Below are 23,974 nucleotides of genomic sequence, written 5' to 3'. Positions count from 1 at the left end.
TGCAAAACGGACAACGGGGAAAATGCTCGGATGCATGAGACGAACACGTATGCAAATGCAATGCACATGATGACATGATATGAGATGCATGAAAAAGACAAAACAACACGAAGGCAAAACCCGACAACGAGGAAATATCATAACTTAGTGCCGGAAATGGCAAGAGTTGGAATACAAATATGACAGGTTACATACGGGGTGTTACAAATATTTAGCACACACTGCTTCATCCATGTCCAACATCTCCATCGCCATCTCATAACTCTCCACCCATGAATCCAGTTGCAAATCGGCGGTGTAATTGGGCACCTTACGAGGTCCCTTAAAATCCTTGGGCAGTCGTACATTACGCAAAGCGGGGGTAAGACACGGCACCCCTAAAGACCTGAAGACCACGTCGGGCTCCACTGAGGTGGTAGGGCGAACCGGAGTAGGTTGACGAGCGGCGTGCAGAGCTGCCAACTCGGCTTCTCAACGTGCACGACCATGATCCAGCACATCATGCGCATTAGCGCCACCACCTGCCGGGTTGTGTCCTCGCGGCGAGTTACGGTGACGTGCACTGCTTGATAGGCCGGTTCATCCTCAACGTGCCTGCTGTAGCTTCGACTCGGACGAGGGGTGGAATGAATCCTCTCGCGACTATGCGAATAAGCCTGCTGCTGGTTTAAAGCTGTTTGGAGGAGCTCTCTAGCCCGTCGTGTCTCAATCGCCACTGGTGACTCGCCGTCAGTTGGGAGGGCTGCCAATCGTGAAGCGGTGGCCACAATGTTGTCCAATGGGTTGGTGTAATGCCCCGAGGGCGTCAGAACATACTGCAACACAACGCTGTTCTGACGAGGCGGGTTCATCGTGCGTGGTTGAACCGGTGCTCCTGTTCCCAGCGCCTCCGTCCGGTTTACCACTAGCTGGTTACTTGTTCTGGATCCTGGCGTGTTGAAGAGATTTCTTGACTCATAACCCGGCGGGAGGTGCGACCGGTATCTCCTTCTCATGACCTCATCTGAGGCATTCTGGTCCAACCTAAGCCGGTAGGCCTGAGCTTCCAACCTGGCCTGTTCTGTAGCCATCCTGGCGTTCTCTGCTGCCAGGTCCGCTTTAGCCTGAGTTATCTGATCTTTCACCTTTGCAATCTCCGCATTGTGCTGATCTCGGGCTGTCGCGTCCACCTCCGCGGCCATCAATGTTGCCAAAGCGTCGAACAAATCAGACAAAACCTGAGCGGGAGGCGGCGCAGAGCCCCCTGCTCCTGCTGGCATTGCTGTTGCTGAACCGGAGAACATCGTCGCGGCAGTAGAAGAGTGTTGCGCCGGTTGTGTGCCGACCATGAAGACCGTGACCCGGCTTGGCAGATCGAGAGGGTCCGGAATACTGTTGCCATCAGAACTCCCACTAATCCGGCCGTCCTGCAGCTGATATAGCGACTCGGTTTCCTTGGTCGAAGACTCGTCATCAGAACGGACAACGGCTTCCCCATCAGATGTCGGTCCATCCTCATATTCCGCTCCATGGATGACACCTACGAAAACATGCCTTGGTGCGGGCTGAACCAGGGTAAGGCTTGCACGCTGAGCTGTCTCGATGATGTCGGCGCAGGTGTCCGGCTCAGGGCCCGGTTCGCCGATCTTTCCGATGAAGGCGTGAATTCCGCCAAAGGGGACCCGGTACCCGTATTCCACTGAACCGGCCTCGGGACCCCATCTTGCGTCGTCGATGTAGAGCTTGCCGTGACGACTCTTCGTCATCTGGTCCATAGCATATCCCTTGAGTCCTTCGAAGCTGCCCTTCAAGAACTCGAAACCATCGTGCGATAGCCCCATGGTGGGCGCCAACTGTCGTGAGGTTGTCACGGCAGATGTCCTTGTGAAAGGACTTAGTCATGGAGCCATCGCTACGGGTTAGCTTAAAGGGGTTAAAACGGACAAGGGAGACGAGGATTTTTATACTAGTTCGGCCCCTTCGATGAAGGTAAAAGACTTTGTCTAGTTGTGTTGGTATTGCTAGGGTTTCGATGACCAGGGAGCGAATCTGCTTTGCCCAGCTCTCGAGTTGTTGTGTCTTGTCCCTAAACCGCTGCCGGGTCATCCCTTTATATACATAGGTTGACGCCCGCCGGTTTATAGAGTCCCGAGGCCGGATCATAATCGTGTCTGGCTTGGTCTCTATCCTTCCTATTTTACAATGCAAGTTACATAATAAGGTCGGTTTACATCTACAGGCCTTAACTTGCCTTCGGGCCTTGGGCCTTCGTAAAGCGCCATCATTCTTAGGTCCTCATGGGCTTCTAATCTTCATAAAGTTAATCCGGCTACTCCTGGCCGGTTTACGTCCAGTAGTAATATCCCCAACACCACAGGATATGTGTTTTTCTTGGAGCGTCTTGTATGCTTTGAGTCTTTGCTTTTTAGTTTACCACAATCATCCTTGCTGTACACAACTTTTGGGAGAGACACACATGAATTGGAATTTATTAGAATACTCTATGTGCTTCACTTATATCTTTTGAGTTGGATAATTTTTCTCTAGTGCTTCGCTTATATCTTTTAGAGCACGACGGTGGTTCTATTTTATAGAAATAATTGATCTCTCATGCTTCACGTATATCATTCTGAGAGTCCTTTAGAACAACATGGTAATTCACTTTGGTTATAAATTTTAAATGCTAAGAGAAGTTGGATGCTTGATAGTTGTTTTGAGATATAAATGTGGTAATATTAGAGGTGTGCTAGTTGAGTAATTGTGAAATTGATGAATACTTGTGTTGAAGTTGGCAAGTCCCGTAGCATGCACGTATGGTAAACGTTATGTGACAAATTTGAAGCATGAGGTGTTCTTTGATTGCTTTCCTTATGAGTGGTGGTCGGGGACGAGCGATGGTCTTTTCCTACCAATCTATCCCCCCTAGGAGCATGCGCGTAGTGCTTGGTTTTGATGACTTGTAGATTTTTGCAATAAGTATGTGAGTTCTTTATGACTAATGTTGAGTCCATGGATTATACGCACTCTCACCCTTCTATCATTGCTAGCCTCTTCGGTACCGTGCATTGCCCTTTCTCACCTTGAGAGTTGGTGCAAACTTCGCCGGTGCATCCAAACCCTGTGATATGATACGCTCTATCACACATAAGCCTCCTTATATCTTCCTCAAAACAGCTACCATACCTACCTATTATGGCATTTCCATAGCCATTCCGAGATATATTGTCATGCAACTTTTCACCGTTCCATTTATTATGACACGCATCATCATTGTCATATTGCTTTGCATGATCATGTAGTTGACATCGTATTTGTGGCAAAGCCACCATGCTTAATTTTTCATACATGTCACTCTTGATTCATCGCAATCCTGGTACACCGCCGGAGGCATTCACATAGAGTCATATTTTGTTCTAAGCATCGAGTTGTAATTTTTGAGTTGTAAGTAAATAAAAGTGTGATGATCATCATTAGAGCATTGTCCCATGTGAGGAAAGGATGATGGAGACTATGATTCCCCCACAAGTTGGGATGAGACTCCGGACGAAAAAAGGAGGCCATAAAAAAGGAAAAGAAGGCCCAAACAAAAAAATGGAGAAAAAGAGAAAAGGGACAATGTTACTATCCTTTTTCCACACTTGTGCTTCAAAGTAGCACCATGATCTTCATGATAGAGACTCTCTTATTTTGTCACTTTCATATACTAGTGGGAATTTTTCATTATAGAACTTGGCTTGTATATTCCAATGATGGGCTTCCTCAAATGCCCTAGGTCTTCGTGAACAAGCAAGTTGGATGCACACCCACTTAGTTTCTTTGATGAGCTTTCATATATTTATAGCTCTAGTGCATCCGTTGCATGGCAATCCCTACTCCTTGCATTGACATCAATCGGTGGGCATCTTCATAGCCCATTGATTAGCCGCATCAATGTGAGACTTTCTCCCTTTTTGTCTTCTCACACAACCTCAATCATCGTATTCTATTCCATCCATAGTGCTATGTCCATGGCTCGCGCTCATATATTGCGTGAAAGTTGAAAGAGTTTGAAAAGGCTAAGTATGAGACAATTGTGTGTCTTGTCATCGGGGTTGTGCATGATGGGAGCATTTTGTGTGACGAAAATGAAGCATGGCCAAACTATATGACTTTGTAGGGATAAGTTTTCTTTGGCTATGGTATTTTGATAAGACATAATTGCTTGATTAGCATACTTCGAGTATTACTACTTTTATGTCAACAATAAACTTTTATCTTGAATCTTTCAGATCTGAACATTCATGCCACAATAGAGAAAAATACATTTAAGAACTTGCTAGAAAGCATTCCACATCAAAAAAATTGTTTTTATCATTTACCTACTCGAGGACGAGCATGAATTAAACTTGGGGATGCTTGATACGTCTCCAAGGTATCTATAATTTTTTATTGTTCCATGCTATTATATTATCTGTTTTGGATGTTAATGGGATTTATTTTACACTTTTATATTATTTTTAGGACTAACCTATTAACCCAAGGCCCAGTGCAAATTGTTGTTTTTTGCCTATTTCAGTGTTTCGCAGAAAAGGAATATCAAACTGAGTCCAAATGGAATGAAACCTTCGGGAGCATGATTTTTGGAACAAACGTGATCCATAGGACTTGGAGTGGACGTCAAGAAACGGACTAGGAGTCCACGAGGCAGGGGGCGCGCCCTGCCCCCTCGTGGGCCCCTCATGGCTCAACCGACCTACTTCTTCCTCCTATATATGTTCACATACCCCGAAAACATCCAAGAGCACCACAAAACCCTATTTCCACCGCCGCAACCTTCTGTACCCAAGAGATCCCATCTTGGGGCCTTTCCGGAGCTCCACCGGAGGGGGCATTGATCACGGAGGGCCTCTACATCAACTCCATGGCGCCTTCGATGATGTGTGAGTAGTTTACTTCAGACCTTCGGGTCCATAGTTATTAGCTAGATGGCTTCTTCTCTCTCTTTGGATCTCAATACAAAGTTCTCCTCGATCTTCTTGGAGATCTATTCGATGTAACTCTTTTTTGCGGTGTGTTTGTCGAGATCCGATGAAATGTGGGTTTATGATCAAGTCTATCTATGAACAATACTTGATTCTTCTCTGAAATCTTTTATGCATGATTGGTTATCTTTGCAAGTCTCTTCGAATTATCAGTTTGGTTTGGCCTACTAGATTGATCTTTCTTGCAATGGGAGAAGTGCTTAGCTTTGGGTTCAATCTTGTGGTGCTCGATCCCAGTGACAAAAAGGGAAACGACACGTATTGTATTGTTGCCATCGAGGATAAAAAAATAGTGTTTATATCATATTGCTTGAGTTTATCCCTCTACATCATGTCATCTTACCTAAGGTGTTACTCTGATCTTATGAACTTAATACTCTAGATGCATGCTAGATAGCGATCGATGTGTGGAGTAATGGTAGTAGATGCAGGCAGGAGTCAGTCTACTTGTCACGAACGTGATGCCTATATACATGATCATGCCTAGATATTCTCATAATTATTCGCTTTTCTATCAATTGTTCGACAGTAATTCGTTCACCCACCGTAATACTTATGCTATCTTGAGAGAAGCCACTAGTGAAACATATGGCCCCGGGTCTATTTTCCATCATATAAGTTTCCAATCTATTTTATTTTGTAATCTTTACTTTCAATCTATATCATAAAAATACCAAAATATTTATCTTATCATTATTATCTCTATCAGATCTCACTCTCGTAAGTGACCGTGAAGGGATTGACAACCCCTTTATCGCGTTGGTTGCGAGGTTCTTATTTGTTTGTGTAGGTACGAGGGACTTGCGTGTGGCCTCCTACTGGATTGATACCTTGATTCTCAAAAACTGAGGGAAATACTTACACTACTTTGTTGCATCAGCCTTTTTTCTTTAAGGGAAAACCAACACAGTGCTCAAGAGGTAGCATGGTGCGCAGGGAGAGCGACTTACGGAGAGAGTTTTCATCCGACTTAATTTAAACGTTTTCCTTATTCTATTCCTGGTTTTCCACCCAACTGTCTGGCAGCGACGTGACCCAGTACTCCTAAATTCCCACCACACGGCCGAGGCACGGGCATGTCCCACAAAAAACTACAACTGAACACAATTTTTTTTAAACGAAGGAAATTTTTTTGCCTCATTCATTGATTAAGAAGAAGAGAGTTGCTTCGTTAATTTACGAAAAACTAGGCGAAAACCGTTACATGCTTGGCCCCGAAGGACAACCAAGCCACAACCTCATGATACAAGCGGACTACTCCTAAACCATAAGACCACAAGACCACAAAGAAAGATAGACAAACGCCCCCATCACACCACCCCTACAATCCGCTTGCACATGAAATTCAACTTCACAAGTGATCCCCCACATATCGAAGGTAACTAGAGGACCCAACATCAGCAAAGGCCACGGACCTGAGCACACCTGTGATGACATGTCCAGACACCGAGAGTTATCCATCAAGCAACTGCCAACACCTTTTCTATAGCGCCACTCTTCTTGCTTGTGCACTTGTTTGATTTCTCCTTCAAGATGACAGGACGAGAGCTAGCACCACCACTTTTCTTATCCTTGATGGCCTTCTCCTTGAGGAGACACCCAATCTTCTTGCCGGATCCAGGGTTAGCAGCGTCCAAGGTAGCGAGGGAATCGCAAATCTCTTTCGCTATGAGAGCCCCAGGCACACGATCCATTGCTCTGGGTGCGAAACCACATCACCTACAGGAACCACGCGCCCAATGGACTCGGACGAGCAAGACATTGCAACATCCGAATCCCCCTTCTCCTTGAAGTCGAGCATCTGGCTGGGCTCGAGGGGTGGTAATGGCCGTAATGCCACAACCGAGATCTCGAGGGGGTCCACCTTCAGTTGCTCGATGGACAGAGGCGGAGTCGACTCCCCACACAGCTCCAGAAGCTCGGGCATGATCTGTAGCACCGAAGCCACAACCACATCAATGCACGAACCCTCAGAGGCAGATAACGGCGATCTGACCCCAGCACGAGAAACATCCATGACGCCCATCTCCATTCTCGTCCTCAAGGTTGACATCGGGCCCAACCAGGGGGTGCGAGAGCCCACTCAGAACAGCCTCAGCTCGCTCAAGAAAGTTCCCCATCTGAAGCATCCAACCTTGCATGGAGTCAACGACATCGCGCAGAGGTCAAACCGTTTCCTCGAGTCGAAAGGAAGCCATGTTGAGGAGCTCAGAGCACAGCAGCTCTGCTTGTCCCTCCATGGCGGACCACAACGACACATCTACCATGGCCACAGAGGCAACAGGAGCAGAAACAATGGATGCCCAAGAATCACGACGAAACGTCTTGGGGAGGAGTAGGGCTTCTATCTAGGCTTGGCGAGGAGCCGGAGCTTCACGATGCCCGGCGACGGGGCAGGTCAAAGGCGATGTGGCAAGACTTGCCAACAAGCTGAGCGGACGCTGACATCCGCGTGCGCTGTGGCCGTTCTCAAGGCACCGGGAGCACCTAAAGGGGTCTTTGCAATCCGCTGCATGATGCCCATGAAAAAGGCATCTACAACATCAACCACGAAGCCAAGCCGGAAGGGGACGAGGAACCACTGCAGGAGCCGGCGGCGTTGAATGACACAGGCCTCGCCGCGGCAAAACCTTCCGCCAACCCCCACAAGCCTCTGCCTCATGCACCACGCACGGCGAGCGGGCGGAACTGAACACAATTAGCCCGGCAACTGAAAAACTATAACTGAACACAAGTAGTCTGCCCGTGAAAAAACTACAAACAGTGAAGCAAACAACCCAGCAAGAACAAACGAGGTTTCATCAAATAAATTACTCCATCAGCGTTGATCAGGACGCCAAAATGGTAGCCAATGCCATTGCGTTGTCTTGTGAACCAGTTAAGAGCAGCACTGTGTTGATTTGTTCAGCGCCATCCCGCGTGATGGAGCTGGCCACAACTGATTGTAATACTTTGCTTTGCTCTAGGGTGTTACAAAAGAAAAAAAGGTCTACGAACTTGGCCAGTCATACCCTGTTGTGGATGTAGACGTCATCAACAAAGACAAAGTACACAAACTCTAGTCAGCTCAGCCAGAATTGTGTTCATAGCACTGAAGATGAAGGATAACATACTGCAACGCAGGAAGGGTTCCAACTGCACCGGGAAGCGACCTGACAAAACTCCACATCAATCTGGCAAAGAGCATCTCTAGTCTAGATAAAATGTGGTTAACTTTTTCAAACTCTGCAAGACGTTAAAGGATTTAGTCAAAGAAAAAGATGATCTTCAAAGCCGAAGCTGCCTTCCAGACGTCCCTGAAATGCAAATATTTCACCAATAATCATTCTGACGCTTCCAGCGCCCAGGAGACGAGCAGGAGGCAGCAAATGAAGAATGAGCGAGGCATCAACAGAAAGTGGTGTAAGAAGCAGCTCCTGTTAGATGAGTTAGGTCTTACTGTTACAAGAAAGCAGCTCACTATCGAGTAGAACTCACGAGGATGATCTGAAACTAGTCTCGAGACACACAAGTGAGAAAGAAGAGAGAAAAGAGAAAAAAAAAGGAAAACCAACATACTTCAAAACTATAGAAGCGCATCGACCTCCCCTTCTTGGCGCTCAAGAAGGTAGCTCAGCTGGTCTGTTTGCTTCATGGCCCATGCCAAGGTGCGCGGATAGCCTAGAAGACGCTTCTTCTACAGAAGCACAGACCTACATCTTAGTAGCTGTGCTGCCACATGTGGTGTGATGGCTGAGACGGGGGAGTCTGGGAGCTGTTCAGGCTTCCCTCCGCAGAGTTCTGCGGGTGCTCCTGCTGCATACCATTCTGCGACTGGTAGAAGCTCGGGTACCCAAGACCACCGTACTGAGAGGGCTGTTGCACCTCACGGAAGCCACCCTGCTCGCTCTGGCCCTGGAAGCCGTAAAAGTTACCAGGTGGAACAGCTGAAACAGCTCTTGAACCAGCAGCTCCATGAAGCCACATCGCTGAGTTGTCGCTCTGAAAAGAGCCACAGATGAACGCCCCAGAATGAAATGAGCAAATCCTCAGTGGTACAGAACAAGTATGCCAGAATTTCAAAAGCTAGACGAAAGAATGTAGCACCCTTTACCTGCTGTAGGGCCATGTAGTGATTGGCCTCTTTGAACTGTGAACTTAAAGCTTCATCAATCCCCATAGTCGTGGCAGGGGAGGCACTCTGGTTTTGGCCAAAATTCGGTATATTACTTGAGCTTCCAAAGCCTCCATAACCAGAGACTGCTGATGAATGTTGTGGTGGGCTCGTGACAGGAAGGCCACTCTTGTACTGCGGCATCGAGTATTTCATAGCAGATCCAGGCACTGCAGCAGCACCACCATCAGATTGATGGAAAGGTCCATTACTTGAATACGCTTGCTGGAAGGCTGGTGGTGGTACATAGTAGTTTTGAGGCAAGTATGGATAGCCGACTAAACTGGCAAAAGGCCCCAGGGGTAGAGTTGGCTGAGAGTACGGATGTAAAGATAATTGCTGAGGTTGAGGTAGCCCTGATGGAATGCTCGTACTGGGAGGATTTTGTGTAGATTGAGTGTTGGAGAAACCCCCTTGGTTTAAATTCTGCAAGAATATTCACAAAAAACTGAAACTCAGAAAAACAGAAGTTCAAACAGCAGCACCTAAATGTTAATGACACACGCCATGATAGTGTTATTTCTCTTTTCTATTCTTGACCACCTCTCTTCACTTCACACTGGAGCTGCCCCGTCATATTGCAGAAGATTAGAAGAACATCCAAAACAATATAGAAGAACCTTCCAGTTGGAAATTTGGTACCAACGAAGATATTATGCTTATGCCTACCAAAATATTTTATGAAATCACTACTACATTCATTGTCCAAAATAAGTTCCACAAAATGATCAATATAAGTTCCACACAGAAAAGATGCATCTTCGCACACTACTACATTCATTGCCCAAAATAAAGGGCGTGACTTCTTTCTAAACTTCTGAACTAAAACTATTACATCTGACTTACTTCAGAACAAGCGCACCAACATAAAAGAGGAAACGATGCAAAGATTGTAGTTACCTCTTGCATGGAGATTGGGTAACTGGTAGTTGGCACAGCTGGGTTATATTTCATAGCTGACTGTGCTGATAAAAACGGTGAAAAGTCAAAATCCCGGTGCTGGGTAAGATTTGACCCCAAGAAGTTGCTTTGCGGAGTGTTAGCTTGCTGTGCCTGTAAGTGTAAAACAGAAGGAAAATTAGGAGAAAGGCAATACAACAAAGAAATACAATCCCATCCCACTCACTACTGTAAGAAATTCGTTGCCGAGTTTGAGAGGATTGATTTAATTTCAGATGCCTTCATATATTAACAATCACATTGTCCAGGAACCAGCACAATTAAGGTAAAGAGAAGTCGTACATAAATATAACCAGAGCAGCATGCAACAAAAAATATACATTTTACGCCATTCACCAAGCAGACACAGATTCTACTCCATCCGTTCCAAAATAATTGAAGTTCTATGATCTTTCATTTTTCTAAGTCATTAAAGTTGACTAAAGTCTAGAAAAATCAGCAACTATCTACAATATCACATATATATAATATGAAAATATATTTCATAACGAATTTAATGAAGTAAATTTGGTTTTGTAGATGTTGATGTATTTTTATATAGACTTGGTCAAACTTAATGAAATTTGACTTAGGACAATCCTAGAACTTCAATTATTTTGGAACGGAGGGAATACATCATTATATATCTTTTGCTAACTTATAAGTTGGAGTTGGTGGTTGCAGTGTCACACCTCCTACCTCTCCACTGTGCAACGCCCCTACTAACCTTACAAATCAAACTGGGCTCACATCTGATTGTGATTAACCAACAAATAAAGCTTCACAATATTCTCAACCTAAAAGACTAGCTCGAGTACGTATGTAGCACCATCCCCTCAGTTATCCATGCCACAACACCGAAATCCTCTTCTTTGGTCCTTCACTGTGCAACGCCCCTACTAACCTCACAAATCAAAGTGGGCTCACATCTGATTGTGATTAACCAACAAATAAAGCTTCACAATATTCTCAACCTAAAAGACCAGCTCGAGTAAGTATGTAGCACCATCCCCTCAGTTATCCATGCCACAACACCGAAATCCTCTTCTTTGGTCCTTCACTGAGCCCACAGAGTGCAATCAACAGCTCTCTCGACCCTTTGTCGAGCACTAGAGCAACATTGATCTGGGCGAGGATGCACGCCAGAGAGAAGGCAGATGAGACACTCCCCTACTTTGAGCCATCACTACTAACAGATCTGCAAATGTATGTATATATCAATAGTGCAAGAACCTCCTAGCGGAGTGGAAGTGAAGGAAGAAGCCTGGGTATGTTGCTTGTTCCAAACATCAGCAAGGTATCTCAAATCACTAATTCGCATGGCCCTGCATTACTATTTCTTGCACAAGCATCGATCTCTAAAGAAGAGAATAACATATATCTCGAATTCTTGATAATTTGGTTGTCGATTGATGGATTTTAGGCCGATTGCAAACTGATTTTCTTCAATTTTGAGACAAATAAATTGGTATTCCTCGGATCACCAAAAGTTTAAACATCTCAGTTAAAATTTTGAAAAGAATGTAAACCCTGGCAATGTCCCCAAGGCAAGCCCCAGAGGCTCTCATCAAGCACTCGCGTCTGTGTCTACAACAGCTAATAGATCGCCATTGTAAGAGGAGGGGCACCACATACAACATGGAGCACAGGTGGAGAGGGTCAAGTTCATCCTATAGGAGTTGTGCTTGCCACAAACCTAACTGCATTGTTCATCTCATGGAAGAAGTGAACACGCTCAAGTGATACACTTAGTGTGCTGCCATATTGCTAGAGCAAAGAAAACTGCAGTACAGACTCACCAGAGCTAGGAACGTGCACATGTAACATCGAAGGTGTGTATAGCTAGAGCAGGATGATGGCGCAGCCACGATAGAGCTGGAGCGAGAACCTAGAGGTAGCAAACAGGGAGGAAGGTGACAATTAATCGTCTTCTCGCGATTTGGGGGTAAAGAAGAGGACGGGTGGCAGAGAGAATGGTTCCCAAGTGAGAAAAGGATGTTGTGCCTCTCGCGACCCTTCCCAAAACAGCATGATCTTCGTGCTTGTGGGCACGTACAAAATAGAACCACTCTTGCACAGGTATCTTTCCCATTAGTGATCCAGCGGCTCTACCATTTCAGTACTAGATAAAGCTAACCTTACATCAATAAACGTGTAAAAACTTGAAACCAATCTAGCTTTTTTAGATTATATATTAGTATGGTCTACGATTTACATTGATTGTTATGCCTATGCAGTTCTAAATGCAGTGCATGTTTTTCATGCCGAAGCTACAAACCAACCTTATATGTAGCACATTCGTCTAGGAATAACAAAGACCCTTTTGTAACAGTTACAGCTTACATATGTACTCTAACAAAACTCAATAACAAGCTAAACATGCAGTTCTAAAGCTTCAGCAAGTCCCAACGTCATGAAAGTCTTATATTAGTCCCAGACTCCCACACGGTGCCTATGCTATCATCAAGGTGATAAATCAAAAGTTCAGGTGCTAAACATATGATGAAAAGATAAGTTTGTTTGGTTCCCTATTTCCTTTTAGAATGAAACTACCCACTATGTTCATGACGGAACGATAAGTTTATTGGTTTCCCTTTAGAATCAAACTACCCACTGTATATGTGATCCCATATCTTGAAGAAGACAACTATACCAGCAAGCTTGAAAAATGAGAAAGCTGTTGTGCTTGAGCGTTTCCTTGTTGGCTCTCCATTATACTTGGCTGTGTTGTGTTCGGATACACATGATCTGAAACTGATGGTGGGTTATACTGAAGACCAGACACATCTAGAGCACCTTGCATCAGTATATCAGGCTGCGAAACTGAAGGGGCATCAATATTCTCAATGTTGGTACCTATTCTGGTTTCAACATCCTCATTTGCTGATGACTGTAGAGCACCATTGTCATAGTAATCTTGATTCCTGTAAGAAAGGTGCCATAAGACAAGATGCATTTTGTGTCATGAGTAGGAACATAGCAGGAAATTAGTTTGCACCTGATATCTATTTGATCAACTGCTGGAGTTTCATCTGAGTTGGGCACCTCTTCCATACTATATTTAGGGACCTTGGATGGAAGCAACCCAGAGAAGGCACCAGATTCAAAACTACCAAAGCTCAGATGTGCGCAGTCTGTATTTTCAAGTTGTAGATGATCGGGGATTATAACCGCTGGATTATCATCAGCAGAATTAGCTGCTGCTAGATCTTCCTTTTGCAAGCTTAGATGCTGAAAGTTCATTGCAGCTGAGTCCACATCAACGTTGGAAACCTCAACTGCAAACGATTGCGTCATGATTCCTTATTAGTAATTATATATGTTATATGTTATAAGTATAAAAGAACAGTGTTTAAGGCAATAAGGACTAAACAATATTTTCACTTGTAAGGCAATCTGCATATACAAAGAAAAGTTTGTTAGTGAATGAACATAGAAAAAAGGACTAAACAATATTTTCACTTGTATCGGTAGCACATAAAGATGATGTGTAGAACAAATAGTAAGCCAGTAAGGCAATCTCCATGTGTAGCAGTTTTGCAAAACTGCAACCACCACAGCATCCATGAAAATGTGTCACTTTACAGCATCAAAGGGCAAAACGGAAAGTACAAAGCTGAGCAATGAGCGGCTACTGGTTTTCGTTTTCTATGCAAAGGCAATGCCATTAAATATTGAATGACATCCCTGGGAGCCACTAGACAGTATGCCTGATCCATGTTTATGTGATGTCGTACTACAACAGAAATATGCACTTGATGCTCAACGTACTTAAGGTGGTTGGCTGGTCAGGGGTGGGGGTGCCAAACGCCCAAACATCAGACTAGCCAGTTGGAGGAACATTTCAACCTCCCCAAGGACAGCTATCACCTACTCCCTCAGTCCCATAATATAAGAACGTTTTTGACACTATACTAGTCAGTCCCGTAATATAAGAACGTTTTTGACACTACACTAGTGTCAAAAACGTTCTTATATTATGGGACGGAGGGAGTATCAGATAACAGAACAGTGTTTCCTCACAAAGAAATACAAAGATCATTCTATTTATTATCCAGCCTCCAAAAAGTATGAGCATCTACCTTGTGACAGAAAAAAATAGAACACATTGGTAATTGACTTTTAAGACGCATAACCAGAAAAGGAAGTTCCATTGATCACAAGATTTGCTATTTGAGATCTATACTAACCTTCATCGGCAAATGAGTGCATTTGAGATTGGTATGTACTTGAGTTCTGCAACAATTCATCACCGAATTGAACTTTGTCGTGAAGAACTTCCGAGTGTCTCTCAGAAGGTATTGCTGTCTGCTTTACAATTGAGGTGTTATCTTCTGTGTGAGACTTCTCATGCAAGTTAACGGCATCAGCAACCAGCACTGATGACTCCAATGATGCCACAAATGATAATGGGCCGCCAGATGGCTCAGGGGCTGTGAATTGATTTTGTGATGGTGGTCCGTCCTGTGGAAACCAAACATTTTCATGTGTTTGGTGGCTTTCTGCCGAAGCGTGATTAGAATTTATAACTTGGGGAATGGGATCTGGAAGAGCTGGAAATCCTTGGTCAAATGTTGTCGGGGCGACTGTGCTTGCGGATTGCTTTGTGTTATGGTTCGTTTCATTTGACAAAGATGGGTTTTGACCAGCAAATGCTTTGTCTGCCGTAGCCGTAGACTTGCTAGAAGACCTTCCTTGAGGTCTGCCCATTTTAACTATATCAGCCATTGACATCTGACCAGGCACCCCACACCAATTCTGCTGAAATCCTGACGATGATTGTGATGCTCCGCATAATCCATCAGGAACCACGTCGTTGTTTGCAAAGGAACTGCAACATAGAAAGCAAAAAGGTCAGTTAACAATAATAAATAAAACACAAATAGACCAGCAGGAACTTCTACATCTTCAGCCTTCATTACCTCGGAACTGTTGGCTTCTGAGTAGAATTGGTTGATGGAACACCAGGTCCCAATATTGATGACCTTGAAGCCACGTTATCTAGTAGGATTGAAATGAACATGAGAAAAAGAAATGTGAAAACTCATGGATACAAACATTATTTTATCTTACCAACTCCGCCGGATACAGACCGAACTGAACTGCTTCGGTTAGTACGATCTGTGCCAACTCTAGCAGCACGACTGTTTGAGTTATTTGCTCCTCGGGATCTTGGCTCAGGTGTACCTTTATTCACCTGTGTGAAATTTCAATACATGCTTGATGTAAGTTCTCAAGACTAAAGCATGGCATGGTAAATCAATAATTAGGAAATTAGTAGGATATTTAAACTTTCTAACACAAAAGTTTACCAACAGTGAACAAATTAAATGGCTGATATATTGACAAATTATTAATGCTTTCATTCATTGTTAGAGTACGTAATGGGCCTAATGGCCTGGACTGGCGGTATAGCCCATTAGTCTTAGGGTTAATTAGAGATAAGGGTCGCTTGCTTAGGGGTCAAGTAAGCCTTGCTTGGGAGTCAAGTAAACCTCTCTATATAAAGAGAGGAGATGTATCAATCTAATCAGGCAAGAATTAAGAAGGAAATCCCTTCCCTCTTGCCCAGCCGTGGGCAAAAAGGCCCCATGGCCGGCCCTCTCGCGCCCTCCTTCTAGCAGCCACATAACAGTTTGGTATCAGCTAGCTTCGGTTCGATCATGTCTTCACCGCCGCCCAACCCGTCCGCCCCCGCCGTCCTCACCCCGGAGGAGGTATCCGGGGCGCTGCGGGACCTAACCCGGGCGGTCCAGGAGATCCGCCTGTTCTTGGCCGGGTCCTACGGGCCGCACCCGGCTGCGCCGCCCATCACCGCCACCGCGCCGCCGTGGATGCCGTGGCAGCCGCTGCACCAGGCGGCCTCCGCCGCGCTCGCCAGGCCGCTGAAGCTACCATCCACCGCCCCGCCCTGGCTGCAGTGGCAGCCGCCGCTCCTGGCAGCCTCCGTCGCGCCCGGCACTCCGCCGCAGCAGCCGCTGCCGCTGCCCCAGGGCGTCCTCGCCGCGCTCGCCGGGCCGCTGAAGCTGCCATCCACCACCACCGCCGCTGCAGCTGCCATCCACTGGCACCACCTCCGCCGTACCCGGCGCTCCGCTGCAGCGGCCACCGCCGGTCAGCTCCGGCCCTGCATCGACCACGCCGGCGGGAGTCCCGATCCACCAGATCAAGTTCCCGCCGTCGCCATTACCACTTCCCCAGGGCGTCCCCATCCAGCAGATCAAGTTTCCGCCGTCGCCGTCACCGCTTCCGGCTTGGATCACTACCCGCCATGTGTCAGCAGCGGAGCGCGTCGGCATGTGCGGGAGATGTGTGGTCTGCAGCTACCGCTCCTCCCAGCTGCGCTTCGCTGCGCAAAGGACCTCGATCTCGTCCGCTGCGTCGGGGATCTTGGGCATACTGTTTTCCCCTCGGGCAACGACCTCAAAGTCTGCGACATCAGCGGTTGGGGGGGCGCACCCCTCCTCGTCATTCTCCATCGCAAGCCCTCCACTCTTCTCTGTGCGGCGCAGACCAACAGCCGCCCGGCAGGGAGAAGGCAGGGTGTCACCGACAGGAGCGCACCGCGTAGCACCACTGCATTCCGCCGGCCGCCGCGAGGGCGCCTCTGCTGGTCGCTCTTGCAACCACTTCCTGGTGGCCATACACATGCGCTCCTTTTGTCCAGATGGTGTCCATGGGTCCAGGTGGCTGTACACGTGCACGTCCGACGTGCGGATGGTGTCCACTTTATGTTTAGGGGTCCAAAATAAAGAGTCCCAGTCCATTTCAGGTTGAGAGTAATAAAACAAGCCGAGATGTAAAAGGCTTGTTTTTAGGTGTTAGGTTTGTGTTGCGTCGAGTCATGGTTATAAGTTGGTTAGGTTGCAGCTCGAGGACAAGCTGCATGTCCAGGTGGGGTGTAGTGTTAGAGTACGTAATGGGCCTAATGGACTGGGCTGGCGGTATAGCCCGTTAGTCTTAGGGTTAATTAGAGATAAGGGTTGCTTGCTTAGGGGTCAAGTAAGCCTTGCTTGGGAGTCAAGTAAATCTCTCTATATAAAGAGAGGAGATGTATCAATCTAATCAAGCAAGAATTAAGAAGGAAATCCCTTCCCTCTTGCCCGGCCGTGGGCAAAAAGGCCCCCGGCCGGCCCTCTCGCGCCCTCCTTCTAGCGGCCACATAACATTCATCCTAGTAACTAAAATTATATGGTCAATAGTAGATTAGCTACAAGCCTTCTTTTCATTTTGAAGAGCTGGAAGACCCTACTAAAAATAATATTAGCTACAAGTTTGCAAAGTGGCACAGATGCAAGTTGAGTATCATATTCAACTGACCTCCTTTTTCTTATCGCGCTTGTTCTTTACCTCTTGAAAAGTATCTGGAAAAAGATAGGCAATGTGTGAGATGCCTTACATGAGAGGACTACTAGGACTATGAAATAACATCAGATCAATCTCAAACTGCTGTTAGTATTAACTTCCTGTCATGCCAGGTAAATCAAAGAAAGACGGTCATGTAATTCAAATAGTAAAATAGACGAGGCAATAATTCACTCAGTATATCCACAATGTTCAGTCAAAATCTTTGGATTAATAAAAGGTTGATGATACAAATTAAAGAAACCCTGTGATAGCAATTGGGCTGTTGTAACAAGAATGAAATGGGAGGCACCAAGCCACTAAGGAATTAGGCCCCAGTTCCTTGCATGAAAGTAAGACACAAGTGCTAGCGATCTTAAGGTATGTAAATGGACAAAGTGCAAAGTCACATAGGCAACTACGAGCAATAAATTAAATAAGATTCCAGCTCCCACACACACAAGTCTCATCTTTCCTCGCGAATTTAGGTATTTTACAACTTTCAAACTCAAGGTACCTCTTACAACAAATGACAAGAGATGCAAATAAGGATCATGAGTGATAAATAATGAGCCAAAGAAAATGCCAGTCAATAGTAAATGGTAACCAATGGAAAAAAGAAAGCACTAACCAACAGGAGAAATAAAGTAACTATCTATATCAATATAAAAAGACCCAAAGGGTCAGATCCAATCAATCTGGGCCATTAAACCATGCTAATCCAGTGACCTAGATTGCTCCAATGGTGAGCGCTCAACATGTTTAGCATGCAATTAATATCATACTAAATTTCAACGTATGTGCTAATCATATAATTAACATGTGATTGATATCCTACCTAATATGAACGTGTAATTAATTTCTTCCCAGATATCAATGTGCATTGCACGTACGCATTTACTAGTTCTGTTAAAGACAAATAAATGAAAAAACAGAGCATGTGAGTCTCAAACCATAAACATCACTTTCAGCCTCTCAGCGGCTACTGCGAAGACAGAAGGCCAAACCATGGAAGCAGCCAAGGCAGTACTATTTCACCGTTTCAGATCTGTCTTGGACAGTTTAAGCTTTTGTATAAGCTTCAATAGCACATATCCAGGGGAGACAGCTTGAACATCTCAAAAGAAATCTGAACTTATACTTGTGGGTTATTCAAGAACAAGACTAGTCTCCTTCCAAACTGAAAGATCTGTCTTGGCCAGTTTAAGCTTTTGTATAAGCTTCAATAGCACATATCCAGGGGAGACAGCTTGAACATCTCAACAGAAATCTGAACTTATACTTGTGGGTTATTCAAGAACAAGACTAGTCTCCTTCCAAACAGAAAGATCTGTCTTGGCTAGTTTAAGCTTTTGTATAAGCTTCAATAGCACATATCCAGGGGAGACAGCTTGAATATCTCAACAGAAATCTGAACTTATACTTGTAGGTTATTCAAGAACAAGACTAGTCTCCTTCCAAACAGACCCACAAAGCCCTAAACAAATTGGGGTAGGCTAGAGCTGAAACCCATAAGATCTCGAAACCAACTCATGGTTCTGGCACGTGGATGGCTAACTTCCACACACCCCTGTCCATGGCTAGTTCTTTGGAGATATTCCAGTCCTTCAGATCTCTTTTTACAGACGCCTCCCATGTCAAGTTTGGTCTACCCTGACCTCTCTTGACATTCTCAGCACGCTTTAACCATCCGCTATGCACTGGAGCTTCTGGAGGTATGCATTGTATATGCCCAAACCATCTTGAACAATGTTGGACAAGCTTCTCTTCAATCGACACTATCCCAACTCTACCACATATATCATCATTCCGGACCCGATCCTTTTTTGTGTGGCCACACATCCATCTAAACATGACATTTCCGCTACACCCGACTATTGAATTAAACCTGGGCATCCTCCAGGCCGGGCCTGGTTCGGGCCAGGCTTTGCAAAGCCCAACCTCAAAATCCCAAGCCCAAGCCCGGCCCGGCCCGAAACACATGAACAGTGCATTTTTTAATTAAAATAATGAATTTTAGATATTTAAATGATATATGATACCTATATTTCTAATAAATAGTGATTTATGCCCTGTTCGGGCTTCTCTTCGGGCTTTCGGGCCGCGCGTCGGGCGGAAAAGCTGAGCCCGAGCCTGGCCCGGATGTCGGGCTTTCGGGCCAGGCTGGCTGGACAGGCTGTCCATGCCCGGGTCTATGTTGAATATGTCGCCTTTTAATCGGCTAACACTTAGCACCATAAAACATTGCGGGTCAAATCCCCGTCCTACAGAACCTACCTTTTAGTTTTTGTGGCGCGCTCTTTTGTCACGGAGAACACCAGAAGCTAGGCACCACTTCATCCATCCGGCTTTGATTCCGTGGCTCACATCTTTACTGATATCACCATCCTTTTGCAGCATTGACCTCAAATATAGGAAGGTGTCCTTCTAAGGTATCACCTGCCCATCAACACTAACCTCCTCCTCCTCATGCCTAGTAGTACTGAAATTGCACCTCATGTAATCAATTTTAGTTGTACTAAGCCTAAAACCTTTCAATTCCAAAGTTTGTCTTCTAGCTCTAACTTTCTATTAACCCTTGTTTGACTACCATTGACTAGCACCACATCAACCGCAAAGAGCATATGGGATATCTCCTTGTATATCCCTTGTGACGTCATCCATCATCAAGGAAAAAAGATAAGGGCTCAAAGCTAACCCTTGGTGCAGTCCTATTTTAATCAGAAAGTCATCAGTGTCGTCATCACTTGTTTGAACACTTGTCAGAATATTATCATAGATGTCCTTGATGAAGGAAATGTACTTTGTTGGAACTTTGTGTTTCTCCAAGGCCCATCACATGACATTCCACGGTATCTTATCGTAGGCCTTCTCCAAGTCAATGAACACCATATGCAGGTCCTTCTTTTGCTCCCTATATCTCTCCATAAGTTGTCGTACCAAGAAAATGGCTTCTATTGTCAACCTCCCAGGCATGAAACCAAATTGATTGGTCACACTTGTCATTCCTCTTAAGTGGTGCTCAATGGCTCTCTCTCCCATAGCTTCATTGTATGGCTCATCAGCTTAATTCCATGGTAATTAGTACAACTTTAGCATCCCACTTATTCTTGAAGATTGGTGCTAATATAGTACGCCTCCATTCTTCTAGCATCTTGTTTGTCCGAAAAATGAGTTGAAAAGCTTAGTCATACTATCGTTATGCCTTTGATGCCTCTCCACACCTCAATGGGGATACAATCAAGGCCCATCGCCTTGCCTCCTTTTATCCTTTTTAAAACCTTCCTAACCTCAGACTCCTGGATTCGTCGCACAAACCGCCTTCTGGTATCATCAAAGGAGTTGTCCAGCTCAACGATAGAGCTCTCGTTCTCTCCATTGAACAGCTTGTCAAAGTACTCCTGTCGCCTATGCTTGATTTCCTCGTCCTTCACCGGGAGTTGATCTGCTTCGTCTTTGATGCATTTGACTTGGTTGACACCCCTCGTCTTCCTCTCTCAGATCTTGGCCATCTTATAGATGTCCCTTTCACCTTCCTTCATGTCTAAGCACTAGTAGAGGTCGCCATATGCCCGACCCCTTACTTCACTCACAGCTCGCTTTGCGGCCTTCTTTGCCACCTTGTACATCCGCACTCATATCCAGGTGTAGGATATTCGCTTCTACTCCCCCCTCCCCCCAGTCAGCCCAAACTCCTCTAAAGCCCCCTTACGAATGCAAGTCACATCTTCATCCACATATTGTTTGCATCACCCTCTTCTCCCAGTCCCAAGGGCCCTCCTTAAGAACCCTCTCCTTGAAAGCCTTAGTTGTCTCCCCCTTGAGTTTCCACCACTTCGTTCTAGCAATTTTGGCACGCTTATCCCACTAGAACGAATCCGAAACCAAAAGTCAACCACCCAGAAGCTTATGTTGAGGGACAACACTCACCAGGCATCACCTTACAATCTATGAAAGCACTCATGTCTTCTCCTCTTGAGAGGACAAAATCAATCTGGCTAGAGTGTTGACCACTACTAAAAGTCACTAGATAGGATTCCCTCTTTTAAAGAGGTGTTAGCTACGATCATGTCGTAGGCTAGAGCGAAGTCCTTCCTGTGTTAGATGTACCCACATGGCCATTGAGATCTCCTCCTATGAAGAGCTTCTTGTCAATAGGTATACTCCTAACCATGTCCTCCAAGCCTTCCCAAAACTCCCTCTTGGTGCTCTCATTGTGGCCTACTTGCGGGGGATACGCTTTGATAACATTGAGAACCTAAGTCCCCAACTACCAGCTTGACCAGGATAATCCGGTCCCCTTGCCTCTTGACGTTTACCACTCCATACTTGAGGCTCTTGTTGATCAAGATGTCTACTACATTTTTGTTTGCAGTTGTCCTGTGTACCACAACTTGAAGCCGGTATCCTCCACCTCCTTTGCCTTTTGTCCCCTTTGTTTCTGTTGTAGTTGTCCCATGTACCACAGCTTGAAGCCGGTATCCTCCATCTCCATCACCTTTTGTCCCCTTCATTTGGTTTTTGTCCCCCATGAAACAGACCTACATTAAGCCTCGTTCCAAAATAAAACCGAGCCAAGTTCATCTAAATTCTGCTCCACACACAAGATATGGAAAGAACAAAAACTATTAAAGGGACAAAACCACATTGCTTTGATCATTTGCAAATTCAAATTGAAGAATCCAACTTTTTAGGACTGTCGTCGTTGAAGAAGATCCAAGATGTTATTGACCCATTTTTTATACCACATATCCTCTTATCTTCAATTGCTAATAAAACACAGACTTAGATAGTTAGGCCCTAAATCCAGTTCAATAGAACTTGGAAAAGACGAAGGAACTTACGATCCAAAACCAACCTAGGTTTTGGGTCCTCCATGGCATTTGATCGAAGGCTTTGCTTTTTATCTTTTCCTTCCCTTACCCTAAAGGGTCAACTACGATCTCCCCATCAAGGTAGGCTGTGCTTGGCTTTTCAAAAGCCCTTAATTGTTTCTCTTTGGGGGCATTATAGCTATTGACAGACTTCTACATTTGGATGCAACAGCAAAATCTTGCTTGAATTAGTAAGCATCCCTTAACTAACTATATTCTACATTTCAGCATAGCATAGTTCAACAACCGCAGGCTAGTCCCAAGTTCAAAATATTATTTCTTCCACCGTCAAACACAAAACGGAACATAGCCTTACGACAAGAAAAAAAATCCAAATTATTCCATCCATGTGCTACTGCTCCTCTCATCAAAACCAGAAGGTTAATGCTGACGTACTCGGAAATATAAAAACACCACTAAAAATGGCACAAAATGAAAACGAGCAAATAACGTACAACCCCATCCTAAACAAGAGGCCTAATAAACGCAAAAAAGAAAAACTCTACAGAGCAACAAATCTTCGTAACAGCCCGGGACTGGGGACTCCATCCGCACAGTACCAAATCAGCATAAATCCCTGAGGTGGAATGAAACGGGCACGTTTGTTCCAATCCATTGGCCACAAACACAGCCCAAAGGCTAACCAACGCAGCCAAAACTTGAGCAAAGACCTTAAGCGGTGCAGGGAAAGAGGGGGAGCGAGGTGCTGCAGAGTAGATGTGACCTTGGGAGAGGAGGCGGCTGACCGCCTCGTCAGGGTCCATGCCGCAGTCGCGCAGCGCCGCGTAGATCTCTGAGTCGGAGCGGCTCACGATCTCCTTGAGCCCCTGCACCAGCTTCCTCGCGGACGCAGGCACCGGTCCCGCCGCTGGCCCCCTCCCTCCCCCACCTCCGCCGCTCATCCTCGCCGCCGGGAACCGCCGCCAAAACAGCTCCTCCTCCGCTTCCGCCTCCGCTGTGTGTGTTAGAGAGCCGGGCTCGTAGTAGCAGCAGCAGCAGCAGCAGCGCCTCCTCCGCTTCCGCTGGGTCTCGGTTCTCAGCTCACGCGCGGTTAACGGCGGCCAAATTCCAAAACCCTCCCTCCGCGCTTCCCCCTCGCCTACCTTTATATAGCTCGATGCGATGCGGAGGAAGAAATGGGGTTAAAATCTAATTTCCCACTTCTGCCCGCGCCTAACCTCTGCTCCCTCCTCCCTAATCTCTATCCGTCGCCGCGTACACCTGTCGCGGAGATGTGGATGATGGGAGGTGCGAATGAATATCTAAAGCTGACAGGCCGGGACACATCTCGAGGGGGCCCGCGTGCAGCCTCTGCGTCTAGGAGGGCGCGTCACGGTGTTACGTGGCTATGGTGTGCACGCCCCCGAGGCTAGCATGTGGGGCAACATTGTCGGTGTCCCTACGTGTCGCCCAACCGTGTGACTAGCGTGGATGCAGGGTTATCCCTGAGCAGATGATGATCGGGCCGCATTGTCAGTGTCAGATAGGCGTACGAAACTGACGGAACATTTGGGCTCTTTTCGGGTACGAGAGACGGGCAGTCAGTAAAGATTCCTCCCCTTTCGTTTTTGGGGCATTTTTACGAGAAAGAATTTTGCAGGACAGTAAGCGTAGATCTGCACGCCCCCGTAGTGGAAGTTAGTTGGGTTCCTTTCCAAATTTGG

General features: G+C 45.8%; 1 protein-coding gene across 1 annotated transcript; it reads right to left on the bottom strand.

The window, feature by feature from the left end:
- Positions 1–8,398: 8,398 nt before the first annotated feature.
- Positions 8,399–23,531, bottom strand: LOC125544294. The gene is made up of 10 exons (XM_048707920.1): positions 23,035–23,531; positions 17,413–17,456; positions 15,166–15,289; positions 15,015–15,093; positions 14,283–14,923; positions 13,091–13,370; positions 12,746–13,016; positions 10,054–10,206; positions 9,094–9,579; positions 8,399–8,981 (listed from the first exon to the last, which is right to left on the bottom strand). The coding sequence occupies exons 1-10, from the start codon at positions 23,210–23,212 to the stop codon at positions 8,700–8,702; spliced, it is 2,538 nt and encodes an 845-aa protein (XP_048563877.1). The 5' UTR covers positions 23,213–23,531; the 3' UTR covers positions 8,399–8,699.
- Between the last annotated feature and the right edge of the window lie 443 nt (positions 23,532–23,974).

This window comes from Triticum urartu, chromosome 3, assembly GCF_003073215.2.
Source record: "Triticum urartu cultivar G1812 chromosome 3, Tu2.1, whole genome shotgun sequence".
In the NCBI taxonomy this organism is placed as follows: domain Eukaryota; kingdom Viridiplantae; phylum Streptophyta; class Magnoliopsida; order Poales; family Poaceae; genus Triticum; species Triticum urartu.
This window is presented reverse-complemented; position numbering and strand designations above follow the sequence as displayed.